At 39.5% G+C, this 23,078-nt stretch overlaps 1 protein-coding gene and 1 pseudogene across 1 annotated transcript in view; one reads left to right on the forward strand and one right to left on the reverse strand.

Moving 5' to 3' along the window:
• PINX1 (PIN2/TERF1 interacting, telomerase inhibitor 1) overlaps nt 1–21,312 on the forward strand; it is a 143,763-nt gene extending 122,451 nt beyond the window's left edge. Inside the window, exon 7 of the mRNA XM_006864425.1 lies at nt 20,782–21,312. Within this exon, the coding sequence (XP_006864487.1) occupies nt 20,782–21,312 (531 nt within the window). The remainder of the gene's footprint in view (nt 1–20,781) is intronic.
• Nucleotides 2,301–3,641, reverse strand: LOC102829193 (annotated as a pseudogene).
• Nucleotides 21,313–23,078: the final 1,766 nt, after the last annotated feature.

Below are 23,078 nucleotides of genomic sequence, written 5' to 3' on the forward strand. Positions count from 1 at the left end.
CTTGTCTTCACTGATGATATGGAGCTTTTCCATCTTCTCTTTCCACAGATGTAGTCTATTTGATTTCTATGTCTTCTATGGTTGGTTCTTTAGGTATGGATTATTGATAGGTATGGATTAATTGCTGTCATGTTTGTTTTTTGTGGTGCTGCTGGTTTCTTTGTTCTGCATATCTTCCTGTGCTGAGTTTTTTGAGTTCTTTCGTGTCAGTTTCTTCATAGTTTTAATGTTTCCATGTTCTTGGATTTTCATTTTCTTGTTATGTTGTGAAGTATTAATTTTCTTTGACGTTACCTTATGTTCTATTAAGTTTTCCCTCCATTTAAGACAGTCTATTTTATTCTGTAATCTATCTGATCTTCCCACCACCTGGATCTCTGTTCCTATGTGTTTACCCTCTTTCACATTGTAATTGTTTTGATCATAGACTGACCTCCCAGATCCTCTGAATTTGTTCTTGATAATGTTATACATATTGGTCTTATGTTTAAGATTTCATTTTAAGGAAAGGCACGCCATCTTAAAACTATATTTAAAAAATCCCTGAGTACCCTACTTCCTTATTTTGTAATTAACCCTTGACAGGCCACAAAAACCAATGACTTGTCCAAAATCATATAAATTCTGTCATTGAGTGAATCATATCATTTGACTAAGCCTACACTGGGTTCAGCACTGATTTTCTTTTTTCTCTTGGGAGTCCTGGTGTGACGCTGCAGGATAAGTACTCAACCATAAAGTTGGTTTGAACTGCAAAGTCAGTGGTTCAAAACTCACCAGTCATACCTTGGAAACCCTATACGGAGTCAGTATGAGTTGGAATCAACTCAGTGGCACTTAACAACAACAACTATTCTACAGCAGTGCTACTCAAAGTATAGTCTACAGACTAGCCCATGACAAGATGAACAAATTGAGAGAAGGTATTTAGAAGCCTTTATAGTAATTTGATAGCAAGTTTATAAAGCTGAGCTATTATTTATATATGTCTTTTTTAGATTTCATTTATAAGAAATTTGTTTTCTTTTTGTATTTTACAAATATATTGGCCCAAGATAAAGATTTGAAAAAACAAAACAAAAAAAAAAAAAAAACAGGTCCTTTACCTCTGATAGTTTGAGAAGTAGATTTATGGGGCATTGAGTGTTCACAGTCAGGGACCCCAGACATATAGTTGGCTCTTATATGGCATGGAGCACCAGTCTTGCTTTGCAGCAGATAATAGACAGGTCTTACTTTAACCTTTCTGGATCCTGCTGAACAGGTAGGGAAATAAAATTTTTGTTCTCAAACTTTGAATTTAAATATTGTATCCTTGCTACTTATAAAATACATATGTGTGTGTATGTATATATATATATATAAAATGCCTTGCATAAAACTGTTGTTGTTGTTAAGTTCTGTGGAGTTGGTTCCGACTCATAGTGATCCTGCACAGGTTTCTGAGGCTGTAAATCTTTACGGGAGCAGAATGCCTCATCTTTCTCCTGCGGAACTGCTTGTAGTTTTGAACTGCTGACCTTGAGGTTGGCAGCCTGACTCATAACCACTACACTACCAGAGCTCCTTGCATAAAACTAATAGGTCTTTATTTGATTATATATGTAGGATAGTGTTTATCAGTGATAGTATTTATTCTTTGTGAACTCTTTGAAATTGTAACCTCAATTTAATTTGTTAGAGTTTTTCTTGAATGGAGTTGTCTTGTAGTGGTAGTTGTTGTTCAACTTTTGTCTATCCTTAAGTATATTTTCCCAATGTGTTATTTTTTAATCATTTACCATTATTATTTGACTCATTGAGTTCAGAATTTTATTTAATTTACTTTAATAGTTTCATTATCCTTTAAACAAAATTATTTCACCAAATTTACTTCTAAAAGTATCTTTTAAATGTTATTTCCTACATTGATTTTTGGGATTCATATGGAGCCATTATGAGTCATGAGATGACTCTGCAGTAGCTGGTTCGACGGATGAAAATCAACTTAGAAATAGACAAGAACTGCAAGAGGTGGCATGTTTTTTGGTTTTCACATAAGTATTTATCTGAGGTTTAACATGAAATCATACAAATAAAATTTATATAACTACAAGTCCACATCGAGTCAAAACACAAAACACAGCAAAGGATAAAGTAAAAAACAAAGAAAACTCATTGGCAGCTATATACAGTTGGACACAGTTGTGTCTTGTACACTAAAAAGTCTTTTATAAAATAATCGTCTTAGATCAACAGAAGACCAATCTTCAATGTTGTCCTACCAATATGGGTTACTTTAGCATCTCCTCCTGTTTTCTTCAGTGTCCTCCTTTAGCTTGGCTGGTGTTTTGGTGATTGCCACCCCCTTGCGATGCCTTGCCATACGAACTCTGCTGGCCACTGTAGTCTGCATATCCCTATCCATATCCAGTGTTCCCATAGTTACACCCAGTATAATCATATCTGCCATAGCCACTGTAGTTTTCATCACCACTATAAGTACTGTTGTCATTTCCATGTTGTTGTTAAGTACCATCGAGTCGGTTCCTACCCATAGTGACCCTGTATAGGGTTTCCGAGGAGCACCTGGTGAGCCTGAACCCACTGACCTTGTGCTTCTAAGCAACTTTGCAGTCCAGCACGTTAACACCAGGACCCGTGTTATTTACGTGGTAGTTATTAAATCCTTGGTTCCAGTTTGGGCACTGACCTTGTCCACGACCTCTGGTACCACCTTGCCCACCAGCTACAGCCCCTCTTCCTCTATTCTGTCGTTACTGCCTATAAATCTCTTTGGGCTGTGCAACTTTGATTTCACACTTTCCAAAACCAATTTGATGATACCTGCTTTGTAACAATTTCTTTGAACTTTTTGTGTGGCGCTGTGGGATCAACACTGAACTGCAGATCAGGAGTTCGGCAGTTCAAACCCAGCAGCTATTTGGAAATGGTATACAGAATTACTGTGAGTCGAAATTGATTCGAAGGCACTTTACAACAACAATTTCTTTACTGGCTCTTCATCAGTACATGTAATAAAACAAAATCCCCTTCTTTCATTTGTTTTTCTATCCATGGAAAGTTCAATATCTTCAATTTCTTCGAATATACCAAAACATTGTTTATTCTTCAGAAGTCTCTGGACTCAATCTATCCACAAAAAAATTGACTTGGGAGAGGGGGGAGACTTCCTTTTCTTTAAAAGCTGTGGTCTTTTTGGCGTCTATTAATTTGCCATCCTGTTTGCTGTTCTTTCAGTTCCAAACCCTTTATCAACACTAGCAGCATCTTTGGAAATAATGAATCCAAATCCTCTTGACCGTCCAATAACTGGATTTGTTTTGATTGTGCGGTCTATAACCTTTCCAAATCGAGACAAATAGTCAGATATTTTTTGCTTGTATCCCAGATCAAGCGTCCAATAATTATTTTAGCGCCATCCTGTTGATTCTTGCGGGCGTTTCTTGGTTCCCTCTGCAAATTCCTCTGGGTTGCTGTACTCTATTCGTTTGAGTCCGCCATTGTGGCTGAGTGATCGGCAGGGGGCGCTGGCGCGCAGACCGTTTGGCAGTAGCGGCAGCGGGAACCCTTGTATGGAACTGGATTGATTTAAAATGGTGGATGAGCCACAGGTTTTCCTTAATGAATTTTATTAACATAAATTTCTCTTTAAAATAACCTCTACCGTTTATTTCTTGTTTTGAAATACTAAATTATCTAAACCGTTAAAAAATGCTATTATATGTTGCTGTCGTTAAGTGCCGTAGAGTCGCTCCCAACTAACTTGTAGTGATCATCCTATATCGGGTTTCTGAGGAGCGGCTCTTGAGTTTGAACTGCTGATCTTGAGGTTCAAACCGACCTTGAGATCTAGTGAGTATCTTAGAGCACCATACCAGGACTCCATACATTATATAATAGGGAACAAAGTTGGGTTGCTGTGATCCGTAAGTAATTTTCATGTTGTCCTTTGGAGTAAAAGTGAGAGACAAGCCCTCTCCACATTTCTGCTTCTACTCTGAGTTTCAAGTACTAGCCTTCCACTACTTTGAAAAGACTGCTTGTCCTACCTCTGGAGAGCAAGTAAGAGCACCAGTTGACCTAGAATTACAAAATACAGTCAATTTGGATTATTTTTAGACTTCATTCAAAGACGTTGGTGCCTATGTCACATTGATCATTTCTGGCTTTGGAGGAGCCTCGTTTATCTTATAATGGCCAGAGTGTTGTGAAATGTTGTCACATGAGTCACTGCAACTTTCCAAGGCTTAGGACCTTTTAGGGAGGCAGGAAGCCTGCTACTCTTTTTCTTTCCCCTCATTCTCCCTAGAGGCTAGATGACTCTTGTCAGTGATTTTGATGTCATTTACTTGAGAAATTGTTGCCATAGTGAGCCATCCTCTTAAAACAAGTTTGTGTTGGCTTTTCTTAATGAGTGGTAATTTGGGCAGCTGACTAGGCAAATGGAAAATAAATAAAATGAACAGCTTTGTTAGCATTGGCCTACATGTGAAGAATTTGGCATTATTTCTATTTATCCGCTATAGTCCAATGAAAAGTAAGGCTATACTCTATCATCTCCTTTCTCCCAGTTCCCCATTATGTTTTCTAAAGATGTCTGCTTCATTTGTCTGAGTTTGTCAATTCCAAGACAAATCCTAATGTTGAATTATTAGAATGGTATCTCCGTGTACTGGTAGTGTTTTTGAGAGTTCTCTTTCATGTAAAATCGTTTCATATCCAAACTTTTTCCTTGCCGACTATCCTTTGCTGATCAAAAACAGGCAGCAGTTAGCAACCTCTATACTCAATTTGCTAGAGTCCCTGGACGGTACAAACAGTTAATACACTCAGATGCTAACTGAAAGGCTGGGAGTTTCAGTCTACCCAGATATACTTCAGAGGAAAGACCTAGCAATCAGTCTGCTAAAAAATCAGTTATTGAAAACCCTATTAAGCAGCATTCTACTTTAGCATACACTGGGTCTCTGTGAGTTGGAATCAACTCAGTGGCAATAAGCCTTTTTCTACTACATAATTTAGTATTCTATCAAGAGACTGAGTATGAACACTTCTTCAAGGTCCAGAGCCCTTCAAATATCACTAACCTCCCCCCCAAAAATTTTTTTCTTGAAAGTCTCTTAACATTTCAAAGATCAGCAGTATTATATACATAAAATCAGATCACATTTTATAATAATATTTTTATTCATCTGTTCACTCTGAAAAGTTTTATTGAGAGTGTGGCACTGTAGGATATGTACTAGACTATGAACCACAAGGTTGGCAGTTCAAACCCACCAGCTGCTCCTCGGAAATCCTGTACAGGATCCCTGAGTTTGAATGGACTTAATAGCAACACTGAGTAGCAGGCATTGTTCTAACATTCAGGCACAGCAGTACTTAAAACAAAATCTCTACTGTCCTGAAGTAATTGAGGAAGGCAGATAAATAAATGTTAGGTGGTGATATGTGCTATGTACCAAAATAGAGCAAAGTGGTGGATAGAATATGATGGGAGGAGGGTGCTTCTTTATATAGAATGGTCAGGAAAGGCCTTTCTGATAAAGTGGCCTTTGAGTAAAGACAAAGCAAAGTGAGGGAGTAGGCCAGATTGGTATCTGCATAGAGCATTTTATGCAGAGGAAAAGGTAATGCAAAGGTCTTAATGTACAAAGAGGTTCTTGGCATGCTCAGAGAATTGCAAAGAGGCCTGCTAGGCTGGGTGCAAAAGAGAAAACGATTCAGGGAAGCTTCAAGTGGTCAAAACATTTAAGGCTTCGAAGGCCATCATTGTAAGATCTTGAGTTTGTTTTGTTTTGTTTTTTAACAAAAATACAAAAGAAGGTATTGAAAGATTTTGAGCAGAAAGGTAGCATGATTCCACATATTTTAAAATGATCACCCCAGATGCTGCATAAACTAGACAGTAGAGGAACAAGAATAGGCAAAGGGAATGGTTTGGAGGTTTTTGAAACACTTCAGGTGAGAGATTAGGACTGTAGTGGCCCAAATTATGAAAAACTAATGATTCCGGAAGTTAAATATAATTTTCATATAGATATTCAGATGTTGTTGCTAAGTGCCGTAAAGTCGGTTCCACCTTGTACCGACCCTGTGTAGGGTTTCCGAAGAGCAGCTGGTGGATTTGAACTGATGATCTGTGGTTAAAAGTACAGTGCCTATCCTACAGCAGTACACCAGGAATATTACCTAAAGAACAACACTACTATTTCAGTGTTAATATATTGAATAATCCATTTCTGCCATAAACAAATAAATTGTTTTTTGATTAGGCTCCGTGATCTTGTCTCCAACAAAAGTATGGGTCTGATGATTCCACCTGGACAGCTGCTCTGCCAAGTGCAAAGGATTTGTAGTGTACATTTTGAAAGTCTGCATCCTGGCCACCAGCTCTTAGTCCCTCTCTTTCCATAAATTTTAGAGTCATCAGCCGCTCCCCCACTCCATGCCCCCATCTCTGCCTCCATCGCTGGTGTCGCTGCTTCTCTGGATAAGATCCCACATTCTGCTTGTGTGCGTCTCCCTAGATGGTCCTAGGGTCCTGGGTTTTTGGACTGTAAGATTAACCATTCCCCTGTTTTTGTTACAAAACTTCTACCTTTACAATTGTGACAGTCGCAATTAGTCATGATAACAATTATTCACTGTTGAATCATACGAATCTTATCCCCATCTCTTTTCACCAGACCCATCTAGACAAGATGAAATCTATTCAGTGGGGACTCTTTCTTTTCCCCCATACTCTTAAACTAAACTTCCTCTTGAAACCTTGTAAGCCAGTCACTCCGTGCCTTCATTGCCCCCTCATTTTAGGTAGCCAATGTCTAAGTTGCCGTCCCTATCTACCCTCTGCACAGAGTGGATAGCATTGATACTTGATGTGAAGACTACTTCTGTCTCTGTTGGTATTTAGAGTAACTATCTCTCTGAGTATAGGTCAGGTTCATCAAATTGAAGCAATTTACCCTTGTTTGCTTTATAAAATATATGTATATATAGTGTGTGTGTGTGTGTGTGTGTGTTTAAAATGTTGAGTTCTGATTATCGAGGCTAGATAAAATGGGTACTGTCTGCAATTTGGGTGTTCTTGTGCATCTCCTCTCACTTCATATCAGCTGGATGCTTCCCTCTCAGCTCTAGCCCTCTGTAGATATGTCCTTGTCCATGGGCTCAAGTGTCCTCAGGTCTCATCACACTTTGGACCAACCAGCCCTTCCTCTTTTCTCTCTTTCATCTCCAGGTCAACAGGAGTCAATGGACTGTGGTTGAAATCAGCCCATTTCTTCATTGCTGCCTTTCCCCCTCTTCCACTCACTAGTAGACCAGTGTGGTCACCAGCAAGCTTATATGCTTGTTTGTGTGTTCCCTTTGAGTCTTAGAGGGAAGTTTGTCCTGAAAGAACTTGATTGCTTGCCTTGATGTCTTCCTGGCAAACAGCTTGCTTATTCTTGTAGTAGCCAGTCATGTCATGCTGACAGTTCAAACCCATCAGACTTTCACCTGTTGGGTCCCCTGATGCCAGCCCTTTGAAGATACAGATTCACCTCTGATAAAGTGAAGACAGTGGTGCATCAGTGGTTCGCAGCTCAGCCTAAAACATTTTTTAATCAGGCAACACAAAACTTGTTGACAGACGGTTTTGAAAAGCAAGGAGATTATGTTGAAGACTGATTTGTCTTTTCTAAAAGTTGATTAAAATAAATTTTACAATGGATAATTTTTGACTCATCCTCGTGTTCACAATATGTTTCTAACAGAATTTATTATACCTACAATATTGTTGTTGTTAGTGGCTGTCAAGTCCATCCCAACACATGGCTCAAAGTAGAGCAGCTCCCTTGGGTTTTCATGGCTCTGACCTTTTGGAAGTAGAGTGCTAGGCCTATGTCCTGAGATGCCTCTGAGTAGGTTTGAACCACCAGGTTTTTGAGTATGTGTTTTAAAGACAGTAACATATGCTGATTTGATTGTTTTATTTGCCAACACTGATTTTAGCAGATATTTGCAAAGTCAATTGAAGGTAAACCATCTCTCGGAATAGGTTGGTTAATAATGAATGAGGAAACTTTAAACAAACACATTCACCCAAGCTGATGGCCTGTTTAATCTCACAAAATCAATATTATGGATGTCACAAAGGGTGTTCTCATTGGAAGTTCAAATCTAGTTTGAGAGTAGACTAAACATCTCTTTGCATAAACATACCAGTTACCATTTGCCGTTGTCACCTTCAACTCCTGTGTACCAGAGTAGAACTGTGCTCCATTAGCTTTTCAGTGGCTGATTTTTCTGAAGTGGATCTCACTCAGGCATCTTTCAGTAGACTTGAACCCCCAGTCTTTGGTTAGCAGCTGTGTGTTAACCTCTTTGACCACTCTTGTACTAAATAAGTACTATTGACTAATAATATCTCGTAGATTAATTATTGGCACTGCAGGATAATGCACTAGACCACAAGGTTGATTTGAACCAGAAGGTCAGTGGTTCAAGCTTACCAGTCACTCCTTGGGAACCCTATACAGGGTAACTGTGAGTCAGAACTGACTTGAAAGCACTTAACAACGACAGCATGTTTGAATTTCATGTAATTGTCACATGTCATGAAATAGTCTTTTGATTTTTTTTTTTCTTTTAGTCACTTAAAAAACAATCTTAATGATTGCAGGCTGTACAAAAACAGGCTACCTGTCATGTCCCCTTCCTGAAACCCCTGCAGAGTAGGTTTCTATTCTATAACCTGCTGGAGTCCTGGTGTGGCACATAGGATAAGGACTGGACTGCTGATCACAAAGTCCATTGTTCAAACCCACCAGCTGCTCCTACAAGTCTTAACCAACTCTACAGTACTTCACAACAACAACATAATCTCTTGGCATGCATACACACACACAAACAATTTTGTATAAGTGTTTTCCAGTGAGTTATATAATTCTAGTTATATTATTATATCTTTGATTATTAATACCACTTCAAAACGGATTTTCAATCAGTGGGGATTTTATTTGTTTTCAAAACTTATGATACCAATACTTAAAGTGATTGTATCTTTAAGACAAATTCCCTAAGATTGATATTACTGAGACTGTGCTTAGGCCAACTCTCAATGTGCATGATTGATCTCTTGACAAAAGTTAGAGTTTACATACTTGAATAAACTTTTGTAAGTGCAAAAATAGTTCAGTTGCAGCAAAACACTGAATGTTTTAAACTATTTCAAGGGAAATGTATAGGACCACAAAGGTGCCATAAAAAGCAAGAAACAAAATGCCAACCCAGTGATATAAATGTATGCTTTCTAACTATTTTTATAATCATTGCTTAGTTAGCCTTCATGAGCAAACCCAATTTGATTATTCCCAAGCATCAGGTTGTGTTTGCAGCTCAAGATATAATGTAGGTTGTAACTTATCAATTTCAGCACCTAGAAGCCTCTGATGGAACTTTTATCTAGCTGTTTGTCTTATCGACCAGCTAGATAAGGCCACGTTTGCCTCTAAGATGCCCTAGAACTAGCTTCTCTTATTAACTGTTTCTTTTAATGGCAGGAACAGTTCAGTCTGTGCAGCCTCTTTTAGTGCTTGTATTCAGCTACATCACTCAGAAAGAATGTGACAGTTCCCATCTAACACAAAATCTTTCTTTTTTCTCCTGATTTAGCTATATCCCAGACTATGATAGCATGTGGAATATTAGGCCAGAAGGAGAAAGTAATGGACTGTTTGAGTTCTTATGTATCAGTAAGGTTCACAGGGTTCACTGTTCAAACCAAAAGACACTCAAGTAAGTACCTCATGATAGTTCAAGAACCAATTTGTGTAAAGAGACAACGTGTTCTCAGATTAGAATGGAATGATTTCATCTGTGGCTGGGAAGAAGCTATACTCCACAATGTCGATTCTTTCCTTCCTCCCTACCCTTACAAGCACCTGCTAATCATGAGTTGCCTGAAGTGCGGACAGATACATATCATGAAATACAAAAAAAATATGGTTCTGTTGGTGGTAGAGGCAGCACTTAACAGCCTTTGATCCTTAGAACTCAGTGCCATCAGTTCTTTCACTGAGTGCTAACCATACATTTGTTCCTCATTATAGATGGTATGCTGAATAGAAATGAAATAGAGACGGCCCCTGTCCTCAAGAAACTTATCATTTCCTTGGAAAGATGCTTCCAAAGCACACATCAGTCAACAAACAGAAGCAATAATTGTCAGTCGCAGATAATAAACAAAAAGAAATCATCCACACAGACCAGGCTTGTTGAAGGAGGCAATCTTGCATATGATCTAGGTATAAGGAATCCAGAAGAACATTCTGGGTAGAATAGTATGTGACGGGGTCAGCACACTCTGCCCTCTCAGTTGGAGACAGATTTAAAGCACACACCGAACAACAGCATTACCATCATCTTGACAAGTCACAAAATCACTTTGTACCCTAATTTATCTCTGTCCAAAATGGTTAGGTACAATTCCTAACTCCCAAGAATATGTCAAGATGCAATTTGTGTTTGTCAGAACTGCCCTGCTGAAAATTTGTAAAAGGTACAAGATGTTCTTTCATACCAATGCCAAACTTTCTTAAATATTCACAGAATAATCCAACACAACTTGATGATGGACAGGCTGGTGAGAGTGAACATTTGTCCTTTGCAAGCAGAAGCCATCACAACTAATAATCCCAATCGCTACATCCAATTCTCGTGAGCTCTGGGTGTCTGTGTTTTCTTTCAATGAGACAAGTTCATTAAAGAGTTACTGTTGCAGCATGATCTCTGCATTTTAACACAGAAAATCAAGAAGCTTCTGTAAGATTAGCAGCACTGTATAAAAAGACTCGTGTGTTGAAGAGCCTTGCCTGTGAAACCCCATCCCTTGACTGATGTGTTTATCAGCACAAACACCTTACTAAAATTTCTGTCTTGTAGTTCCCTGCTCTAAAAGATACTAATAACATTCTTCTGAGAATAATAAAGGCAATGCTCCTTATTTGGGGTATTTACTGTTCTCTGGTAGCATAGTAGTTACAAATCGGGCTGCTAACCTCAGGGTCAGCAATTAGAAACTACCAGCTGTTCCACGGGAGAAAGATGAGGCTTTCTACTTCCGTAAAGATTTACAGCCTCAGAAGCCATGTGCAGGGTTGCTATGAGTCGGCACTGACTCCACGGCACATAACAACAACAACAGCTGTTCTTGGTGTGGCACTGTGGGATAATGCACCGGACCGAAAGGTCAGTTTGAACCACAAGACCAGCAGTTCAAACTCACCAGCCACTTCTTGGAAACTCTATACAGAATCGCTATGAGTTAAAACCAACTCAAAGGCACTTAACAACAACAACTGTGAATCCGGAGTCCTGGTGTGGTACCCTAGGATAAGCACTGGACTTCAGAGTTGGTTTGAACTGCAAGGTCGGCAGTTCAGACTCACTAGCTGCTCCTTGGAAGCCCTATGCAGGATTGCTGTAAGTCAGAACCAACTTGATGGCGGCACTTAACAACTGTTAATTCAGCTCACCATACATATTTGAATGACAGGAGTAAAGTCCTCTGTGAACCTAGAAGAGCTTGTACAGATAGCTCATTGAGCTGCAAAACCTCTATATGAAATATCTAAAAGAAAGAACAAACTCGTAATTGGATAGGCATTTGAGAAACGTTGACGTGCATAGTTTCTGGTATCTTTCAGGTACTTGCGAGGGTTATGGTCTATTAGTTGGTGTCTTAAGGTCTACGATGTCTTCTTTCCTTTCACATTCACTCGTGTCCTTACTCCTGGTAATTCAGAGTTACCAGAGATAATTTAGGTCCTAAGATGCTCTAGCTCTTAGGGCCTGTCATGGCACACAGCATATTTCCATGAAGTATTAAGTCTACCTTTGGCTGATGAGAAAAGTGAGATAAAGAGAGCTGACTGTGAATTAGATTGCCACACAAAGTAATCAGCTCTCTGTATTGAAAGTGTCCGAGTGGTGGTAAATCAAATAGCTGTCCAAGAAGGATTGTTGGCTTAGGTGGAAGATTGCAGTTGGTTTTTACTTCATGCTTTAGAACAATCATACTTTGTCAAGTGAATTTATAAGCAAATTTGTAGGTGGGGGTAGTATAAAACTCTTAAGTCTGGATAAAACTAAATAGTATAATTTTTTTTCTGTTTAAAATTTATTTCTGTTGACATGTCTTCTAAATGAAACTTCTTGGGGCTCTTTTATTTATATGTCCAGTCGTTGATTTTCTATGTTACTTCTTGTTTTAGGAAGGGTTCTCTGGAGAAATAAACTCAGTGAAGCTTATATATGTATATGTACAGAGAGAAGTTTATATCAAGGAAATGGCTCACACAGTTGTAGAGGTAGGTAAGTCCCAAGTCTATTGGTCAGATTTCAGGCTACAGGCTTCTGACTCATGACTGCAGGACTGATGAACCAAGATTGGCAGGTCAGGTGACAGGCAAGAAGGTCAGGTAGGTAAGATGGCAGCTCCCAGGATAGGCAGGAAATAGAGCAGGCCACTGGTTCAAGTACAGAACCAGGAATTAGATGATGAGCCAGATGCAGAATACACACCTAGCAAAAAAGGAAGAAAGCTTTACCTGAGTCTCCAATAGACTAGAAGCAGGCCACACCTCCAATTGATTGGTTGCTCATGGCAGATTTCATCATGGGAAATTACTACATCTTTACTGCCAAACCACTGAGAATACTGGCTCTGTCAAGCTGACATGAAACTTTTAACTATCATACTTATTAAGATGTATTTTCCCTTTCCCTCTTTTATCCTTTTATCTTAACTGTGCTGTTGTTGTTGTTAATGCCATTGAGTCAATCCCTACCTATAGCTACCCCGTATAGGGTTTCCAAGGAGCAGCTAGTGAGCTTGAACCACTAACTTTGCAGTTCAAACGACTTTGCAGTCTGACGCATTAGCCCACAATGCCACACCATACTATCTTGTATTTGGATGTTGTTGTTGTTAAGCGTCAAGTCCATTCTGACTCATAGTGACCCTGAATAGGGTTTCCAGGATTGTAAATCATTACCGGAGCAGAGAGCAGCTGGTGGACTTGAATTGCTGACATTGTTATTCACAGTCCAGTGTTTATCATACAGTGACATAGCTCCAAAGATGCCTATTTCTCCTTTCTCAGTAAAATGAAGTCTGTTTATTATGAGTGTAATTAGGAAATACTTTATATAAAGATACTTTCTTTACCAAATATGGTTTAATCAGGAAATTCTGTATGGAATCTCTATCCTTTGTGTGTCAGTTAATTTCTGCCTTCATTGAAGTTGAGCATGAACCTTACTTACTCCTTGTAATCTATTGATGTACAATTGGAAGAAGGATAAAAAATGACAGATGAGTCTCTCTATCTGTCTATCAAGTATCAGACTAGAAATGAAGATTCCATTGTGGAGAGACCAAGGGCCTTGGAACCAAATCTTGCTACTACCATTGGCCAGCCACGAGGCCTTCTGTAAATTAAGTGCATACATTTTAGTTTCTGTGTCTGTAACATAGAGTGAATACCTCCTCTTTGGTTACTGTGAGAGTCATATGAGGTGATCTATGATATTAGTGACTAGTAGTACATTGAGTCCTGGTGTAGCCCTGTGGGATAAAGCACTGGACCTATACAGAGTTGTCATGAGTTGGAACTGACTCAAAGGCACTTAACAACAACATTGAAAGTATTCAAGAAATGATAGCTGTCTTCTTCACTCCACCAAGACCTTACCTGATAGCCTGACTTCAGGTAAATTTTCCTTAGTGATTGGGCTTGAATGATCTCCTCTTCTGGCTTTACAATTCTTCAAGAATTTTGTTTTCCCATCAAGACAGTGTACCTGCTCATTCTTGAAGGGTAGCAAGAGCTGTCCTATGAGAATTTTGTTAGGAAACTTACAGCTCTTGTGTTACCCCTTCAGACTTCTTTTTGTTTTCAAAGTCAAAGAACATTGAAAAGAAACACGATTTGAGTCCCTCAGGGAAGGTAATTTGAGTCCCTCAAGGTGGGCGAAGATCACAGAATTCTTCCAGGAAGGGTTAGAGAATGGAAACATGTGAAGCTATTGTTTCTTAACACGACCTCCATTTAGGTTTATACACTCCAGAAGGCATTCAGAAATGTATAAACCTAAATGGAGGTCGTGTTTAAGAAACAATAGCTTCACATTTTGATATTTTTGTTTAATAAAGGTACAATGGTGAGTCAAAAATCAGTCAGCTTTTAGAAAAGACAAATATTCATTTTCAACATATTCTCTTCCCTTTTCAATACACTTTGTCCATCTGTCAACAAGCTTTCATATTCCCTTACTTAAAAATGTTTTAGGCTGAGCTGTGAGCCACAAATACATTACTGTCCTCACTTCTTCATTAGAGGTGAATCTTTGTCCTCAAAGGGCTACTTTCAGGGGACCAAACAGGTGAAAGTCTGATGGACCAAGATCAGGACTATACGAAGGATGCTTAAACACCTCAAAATGAAGTTTCTGCAGAGTGTCAGCAGTGTGGGCAGAGGTGTGCAGATGTGCATTTTCATGTAAGATCACAACACCCTGGGATAGCAGTCCTCTGTGTTTAATTCAAAGTTTAGGCTTCAGCTCTTCAGTGAGCATCTCACTGTAATGAGCACTGTTGATTGTTGAACCTTTTTCCTGATAGTGTTCCAATACTGGCCCTTGAGAATCCCAGAAAACTGTAACCATAAATATTCCAGCTGAAGGTTGACCTTTTGAACTTTTTCTTGGTCAGTGATTGAAAATGTTTCCACTCCACACTCTGCTGTTTACTCTCAAGCTCATAGTAATGAACTCATGTCTCATTATAAGTAATGATTTTTTAAAGAAACTGTTACCTTTCTTTGAGTATCAGTCCACATTTTATTTGCAGATGTCCAAACACTTCTGTTTATGCTCTTGCATGAGTTGGTTCAGTGCCTAGCTGTGGTGGATTCTTTAATAGGCAGAGTCATAAATGATTTGTCATAGAATCCACTGTCACTTGTCTATTTGACAGAATTATTTCATGTCACACTCAATGACGTCATCAGCTGTGGACGTGGATTGGTTGTTTTAATATAACTGTAGTGTGCATAGTTTTTTGACTCATCCTCATACTTATGATTTTGCAGCAATACTGTTTAACCTACTCGTGTACATGGCATCAATCCTTTCAAATTAAGTCTTAAAATGATTAAATACAAAATTGTATTTAGCTGTTTTGGCTTTCTTAAGTGGCATTAATGGGTCTGAGCTTGGGCTGCATTCCTTCTTACAACAACAAAAAAAGGCAAACCCACTGCCCTGGAGTAGATTCTGTGCCATAGCAACCCTGTACAAGGTTTCTGGGACTATAAATCTTTACAAAATGAGCAGACGGCCTCATCTTTCTCTGTGAAGTGGCTGATGGGTTTGAACTGTAACCTTGCAGCTAGCAGTCCGGCTTTCTTACAGGTGGTATTTGTTTTTTTCAGGGGTAGACTATTATTACTGTTGTTAAGTTCCCTTGACTCAGTTCCAACTCCTAACAACCCTGTATAAGGTTTCCAAGGCCTTGTGGGAGCAGAAAATCTCATCTTTCTCCCTAGGAACGACTAGTGGACTTGAACCTCCAATCTTGTGGTTCACAGTCCAGTGCTTATCCCACAGAGCCACTGCACTCCCAGAGTAGACTAGGAGTATACCATTTTACCTCTGCATTTTTGCTTGACAGTCAGGGTGATATTGTTATATAGACTGAGCTAATCTCTACTGGTGTGGCACTGTGGGTTAATGCGCCAGACTGCAAAGCCATTTGAACTGCATGGTCGGCAGTTCAAGCTCATCAGCTGCTCTTCGGAAACCCTATACAGTGTCACTTTGGGTCAGAACCGACTCGGTAGCACTTAACAACAACAGCTATCTCTGCTGCTGACTTGTAACGCCTATTGTCCCTTCTCTTCTCTCTTAGATCATAATATGTTAATGGCCAGCCCAAGTGTTTTTCCAACAATCAGTAAATCTTATCCCTGTCAGAAACCTTAGGATTACTCTAATTTTACCTACTTCTTTTACTTGATTAGGTAACTGAAGCCCAGAGAGGTTATGAGATTTATCTAAGGATCTCTATTAATTAACAGGAATTGGAATTTTTTTTAATATACAGTCCTGAATCTCTGAGCTTAAATTTAATATATGGCAAAATGATTAGCTAACCATACTTCCTGTGGTCATATTTTTTATGGAACAGGAAGTTTTCAAGTCATTTGTAAATCTCTTTTACTAGTTCCTAGAAAATCACTGGTGTGGCACTATAGTATAAGCACTGGACTGCTAACTGCAAGGTCAATAGCTCAAACCCACCAGCCATTCCTTACCCTATACAGGGTCGCTATGAGTTGGAACCAACTGGACAGCACTTAATAGCAACAAGGACATCGCTAAGCAGATTGGGAGAGTCTCGAAGTTTACGAAATTGTGAAAGTCACATGTCAATAGTACAGACTGTATGCTTAATGGAAATTTAGAAAGACTCAAATTATCTGTGTTTCAAAATATTAGCAATTCATTGATACTTTTCTCAGTACTTGCTTACTTTGGAATAAAGATCAAATATTAGAAGTGTTCGTTTTCTTGAAAAGGTGTATATTTTTCATACGATTTTATGGTTAAGAATACAGAAGCAGGAAATATAATCTCTGTAGTAAAACTGTGTTTTGAATTCAAGTATATCAAATATTTATCCTTAGGCTTTGACTTTACAGGAATCAGATTTGCAGCATTTTCCTTGGTTGCCATGACTTTTTAAGAAATGTATTTCTGAACTTTTGGAGGGTAACTACCTCTGGCCATAAACTGTCCTCCACAGCAATTTCTTTTGCCTACACTCTCGATGGGATAATTGGGATCTGAGGCTGGCACCTCTCTTGCTTGTCCAGTGCCCTGCTAAACTTGATGTGTTGTGGTTCATTGTTATTAAAATCCTTATCACTATAGGAGTCCATTATGGACCTATTATCTAGGATTTAGAAGCCCTCACTGAATTCAACAAGTGACTAAAAATGGTCTTGTATCTTCAAATAATTAAAAGTTCATTAAATACTAGCAGTCATTTCCTGTGGTTAAACTGTTAAAAGGACAAATTTAGAAGGTAGTAAACAGGTGAACAATGTAAAAAACTGTAAGATATAACTTGAATTTGAGTTCTTAATACACAGATATACTCTTAAAAGAGTTAGCCCATATAAGATAAACTCCTTTGATTGCCATCAATCTATACATGAATCCTGCTTGACATAAATGAGCCACCTTCACAGAGGATGTGTGTATAACTGTGGGTGAGTGCCTGTGAACAGTGTATGGAAGGCAAGACCGTTCTTGTCTATCAAGTGACAAGCAATAGGCTAGCAATAGGAAAGCCTTGGGAAGGTTTTTCATTCAGTTACGCAAAGTTTAAGCTCCTTTTCAACATTTGAGGACCAAAAAGATAAAGTGACCTGGTTTTTGGTTCCTAGGGTGGCTACTTTTTTCTTTTTCTGAAAATTACCTGATGTATACCAGCAAAAATTGAATGCTGGTAGATAAAATATGGACCTCCTTCCCAGAACACAATTTATTCTACATGTTCTGCATTTTGAAATTTCACAATTTGATCATGTGATTCAGTCTTTTTGTTGTTGTCAATTGCTGTGGAGTTGGTTCTGACTCATGATCACCCTGTATAGAGTTTTCGAGGAACAGCTGGTGAATATAAACTGCCAACCTCAAATTGCCCTTGAGGTCCAGTGCTTATCCTCCAGTGCCAACCAGGACTCCTTTTTAGCCCAGTGTAAAAGTTTGTGTTGATTTAGCAAGTGGTGATGTTATTAATAAGGTACCCTTAAGTGGAAGTTCTCTGGGACAATGGCCTTGCAAAGCCCAATTGTCTGCTGCTATAATAGATTCTGTTGAAATTTCAAGCATAATGTTACTTTTTGTTCCACTGAGCTGGTTTTTCAGTGCCACTATGTCAATAAATATGCAAAGTCCATTCATAATGATTTGTAATTAAATTGCTAGCACAAGTTCAGAATATGTAGAATCCAGATTTGGCCATTGATATGAAACCCATTTTCCATGCTTTCTAACATAAAAGAACAAAACAACCTGCCTTTGCCTGTAAGAACAGGTGTATGTGACAGAACCTGGGAATTTATAAAAACCTAAGGTTAGCATTGGGAGCAGGGTAGCTCTACATGATAAGCTCTGGACTGCAAAAAACAAAGTCCATGACTCAAGCCTTATAGCCACTCTACCAGAGAAAAATGAGACGTTCTGCCCCCTTGAAGATTTAAAGCCTGAGAAACCCACACGGGGTCACTATGAGTTGGAACTGACTCAACAGCACTTAACAACAACAACAAAGTTTAACATTACTGTAATTTTTTGACTTGATTATTTTAAAGCCTCTGTGACCCAGCAGCATCACAGAAGAAAGGCCTGGAGAACTAAGCTGACAGCTAAGGAAACCCTATGGAGCAGTCTAGCTCTGTCGCACTGTGGGGTTGCCATGAATTGTAGTAGCGTAGTGGTTACGAATCGGGCTGCGAACCTTAAGATCAGCGGTTCGAAACTACCAGCTGCTCCGGGGGAGAAAGATGAGGCTTTCTACTCCTGTAAAGATTTACACCCTCGGAAACCCTATACAGGGTCGCTATGGGTCGGAACCGACTCTATGGCACATAACAACAACAAATGACAAAGAAAGGAGCTCTGGTAGCGTAGTGTATGAATCGGGCTGCAAACCGCAAGGTCAGCAGTTCGAAAATACCAGCTGCTCTGCGGGAGAAAGACGAGGCGGGAGAAAGTTGAGGCGTTCTGCTCCCTTAAAGATTAACAGCCTCGGAAACCCGGTGCAGGGTCGCTATGAGTCGGAATCGACTCCATGGCACAAACAACAACAAATGACAAAGAATTTGGTTTTGGGGAGGGTTTTTTTTGTTGTTGTTTTTGCCAGGAGGAGAGTTGTTTTTCTTTTTAACACACTTGCTTTCAGCACCTTACTGTCAACTAACCACAATTTATATGTTGGTACCAGCATTTCATTATTTTTTTCAACCTATTAGGGATTTTCGCTGTATTTTCAAGCCTTGCATCTGAATGTATTTATTTAAAATTAAAATGTAACCTCACTTAATCTAAGTTGTTAGGACTGAGAAATCCCTCTAATTTAAAGAGTAATACAAGAGGGCTTCAAAAAGTTCATTCCATTTTCTTTTATTTCCATTTTCCCACAGACTTTGTGAAGCTCCCTCTTACAGCCATATAGGCTATTCTTGTTGGTGCAGCTGAGTAGGCACCAACTCTTAGCAAGAGCATGCACAACAGAACAAAGCACTCCTCCTCCTCGTACTCCTCCTCGGTACTTTACTATCCCTTACAGTGTTGTTACAGTTGTTCAGATTGATCCCTTTGCTGCTTCTGTTATGCCAGTCCATCTCCTTGGGGGGCCTCCTGTTGTGTCCCACCCCACCCCCAACCCCCGCTGACCCTTACTGACCCTCCGCTTTACCAAGCATGATCTCTAGGGACTGATTCCTCCTGATAATGTCTGAAGTATGAGACATGAAGTCTGGCCATCCTGGCTTGTGAGAAGCATTCTGAATGTACTGCTTCCAACACAGATTTGCTTGTTCTTCTGGAAATCCATGGTACTTGAATATTCTCCTCCAACACCATAACTCAAATGCATCAATTCTTTTATGGTCTTCCTTAGTCAGTGTCCAACTTTCACAATCATTTGAAACTATTGAAAATACCATGGTTATTGAAAATATAGGCTAAGCTGTGCCAAAGCAAAGGTGAGGGCATCACCCTTCTCCCTATCCCCAGTTGTGGGAAGAAAGGCTCCTGGGGCTAGCCTGCCCTTTCTGTGTGGAAGAGGCAACACATGCATTTCCAGCTCTTGCACATTCTCTTTAGAGCAGCTGCCAGAATGGAGGAGGAGAAAGGTGTTCCCGACAATCTAGATTCCAGGTTGGAATTTGGATCATGCTCTCATGAGAAAGATTAACATATATTCTAAAGTCTAAGTCAAGAAGCACACAAAGACCTGTAATCCATCCTGTTGTTGTAGGTGTCATCAAGTCAGTACCAACTCATAGCAAGCCAGTGCACAACAGAATGAAACACTGCCCATTCCTGCACCAACGTCACAATCATTGCTATGCTTGAACCCATTACTACTGTCACTGTACCAATCCATCTCGGTGGGGGATCTTTCTCTTTTTTCCCTGACCCTTCACTTTACCAAGCAGAAATGCATAGTGTAGCTGAAATACTCATACGTTTTCAACAAAATCACAAAGCTACAGAATTTCCAAGTTTTTTATTTTCTTGTTAGACTCCAGGGACATAATCACCATTTACACGGGAGCTTCATAGAATTCATGGGGGGAAATTCCATTATCTTTTAATTCCATTTTCCATGAACTTTTTGAAGCCACCTGGTATAATTGATTCTAAGGAGATGCTTACTCAGACGTCCACCTACGTGGTTTGCCAGCTAGCTTCTGAAATTAGATTCTGTATGTTCACCCTATCAGCTCATATAGTATTCAACCAAAATATATGGCCACCTTGTTCTGTACTTCACAGTTCAGGTATGCCAGAGAAAAGGGGGAATGTTGAGGTCTGAGCCTTTTCCCAATGGCTAATTTTAAGTGACTAGTCTATGTGGAGGCCTCCTGGAATACTCTGAGGAATAAACAGTTGATGGTTAACTGGTTTTTAACTTTTTCCCCCACATCTTAGGATGATTCCTGCTCTGCCACTCCAGAGGAGAATGAAACCTCCACGACAACAACCAGTGCCTTAACCATCCAGGAATATTTTGCCAAGCGGATGGCAAAGCTACAGAGCAAGCCACAAGTTGCAGCTACAGATCCTGAGTCTTCAGAAGCCCAAATTGAATGGAAAAGAGCAAAGAAAAGAAAGAGTGAAGTAAAAGATAAAAATTTGGAGAATAACACCAAATCCAAGGCCAAGCGGCTTAAAAAAGAAAAGCCTCAGGAAGAAGAAGAGAACCCCATGTGTGTGGCCAAGAAGAAAAGAGACCAAGTTGAACAGCAGCTCAGAGACCCTTGTTGTGATGAGAATTCTGTATCTTCTGCCTCAAATGGAGAGGATTGCGTGTGGCCACCTGATGACCAGGACTGTACCCCAAAGCCTAAAAAAAGGAAACAAAAGAAAAGGCTGAAAAAGCAAGTAGAAGCAGTAGTGGACCCTAGGCTACATGAAACACCAGTGAAGAAGAAGAAGAAGAAGAAGAAAGGTTCCAAATAAATTCTCTCCAGTGGGCCTTCCGACCACTCAGATGTCAGTGCGCGCCAGGGCAAACACCTTTGGCCTGAAGTCAGAGCATAGTTAGCTCAAGATAGTTTTTCACATCTTTTGACATGCCTGTGGATTGCTGAGTCTCGCCCTCTCACCACATGCTTCCCAAATCATATTCCCAGAAGAACTCTTTTTTATGTTCCAAATTATGATTCTCACCAGCAAATAAATTTATTTGGCCTTTGAGCCCTTTGCCATGAGTGTTTATTCCTGTAAATATACTGAGGAATGTATGTATGCTCATGTGTATGAATATATATCACAGTCTGAGTTTCCTATTTATTTCCTTCAATAACAATGAGTTGTGCTTCCTTCTGAAGGACTTAGTCTAATTAAAGGATTAAGAATCAATAGTTTGGATTCAGATAGTTCCTTTTGTTCTGTAGCCAACCTGTACATTTTGCCAAGTAGGAATTATATGATTACATTCCCAAATTAGAGGGGTTTTTGTTTGTTTTGTTTGGGTTTTAATGGGGAAATTGTTTTATTACTAACCTCCCTTCCACTAAGTAAATGGAGTCCCTGGGTGGCACAAGAGGTTAAGCACTAGACTACTAGCTGAAAGGTTGTGGTTCAAAACTACTCAGAGCACTTTGGAAGACAAGCCTTGAAAGTTAGCTTCCAAAAGGTCACAGCCTTGAAAACTCTATGAAGCAGTTCTACTCTGCACATACGAGGTCATGTTGAGTTGGAATCTATTCAACTACAACAAACAATATCAACTTCCACTTAGCGTGGCAGCCGTGTGTTCTGTGGTCTTCTGAAGAGTACAAAAGGAACTTGAGTGAACTAATCCTGGGGACAGTTTCGGCTTTCATAAGAGACCCCTTGTGGTTCCTACACTAAGTTTTGGAAATATTTCCATTTGGTGGTGCTTGAGAAATCACTTCCAGTGGGGCTTTGCCTTCTTTATAAGTCGAATGATCAGGAGGGAGGTCCTCAGAAGACTTTAAAAAATTGAGAATCTTAAGATCATGAAATTAATTTCATTCTCAGTCTCTAGAGCTGAATTCTTACGAAAACTCTTAAAGTATAGATATTTTATAAATATTAAAAGATCACACCACATGATGTGATCTCACTGTGTTTATACTGTCTTCTCTTGCCACACCCTACTGTGTTGGCCCAACTCTCACTACGTGGATTTATCCAGATAACTCCAGACACCTTCATCCCATCTTTTGGGATATAGAATGAAAAAGAACATGCATGGTTAAGATTTAGAAGTCTAACCCTCATACTGTTTCCTTAATCGTATTTCCCCCTCCTCTGCTTCTCCCTCTTTTCTTCTTCCATTCTGTGAAGCTTTATTCCCACTCACGCACCCTTTAGTTTTTAATTCCTGCTCCCCACCCCTTTCTAGTTATCTAGGCTTCTGTTGTAGTCTTGCTGTTGATTGGCCCTGCTTCTGACAGACCTGTCAGAGTGGCTGTGGAGGTGTGGCAGGGTGTGCAGGTAGATGTTGTTCTCCACTTGATTTATAGATTGTTACTGGATAACAGGAACTAAGGCTCACACACCATCTGGTGACCTCTTGCCCTTGATTTTAATTGTTGGGATCAAGTATTAGATATGAAGCATAGCACCTAAAATCCTAAAAGTGAGTCATGTGTGAAAATGGTTTTAGTCTCTAAAAATGCTAATGGTGCTAATTGTATTTTTGGGTGTTTTTGTTGTTTTTTTTCAAAGACACACAAACAGAAAAGATTGTAATT

This window comes from Chrysochloris asiatica, unplaced genomic scaffold, assembly GCF_000296735.1.
Source record: "Chrysochloris asiatica unplaced genomic scaffold, ChrAsi1.0 scaffold00064, whole genome shotgun sequence".
Lineage (NCBI taxonomy): Eukaryota > Metazoa > Chordata > Mammalia > Afrosoricida > Chrysochloridae > Chrysochloris > Chrysochloris asiatica.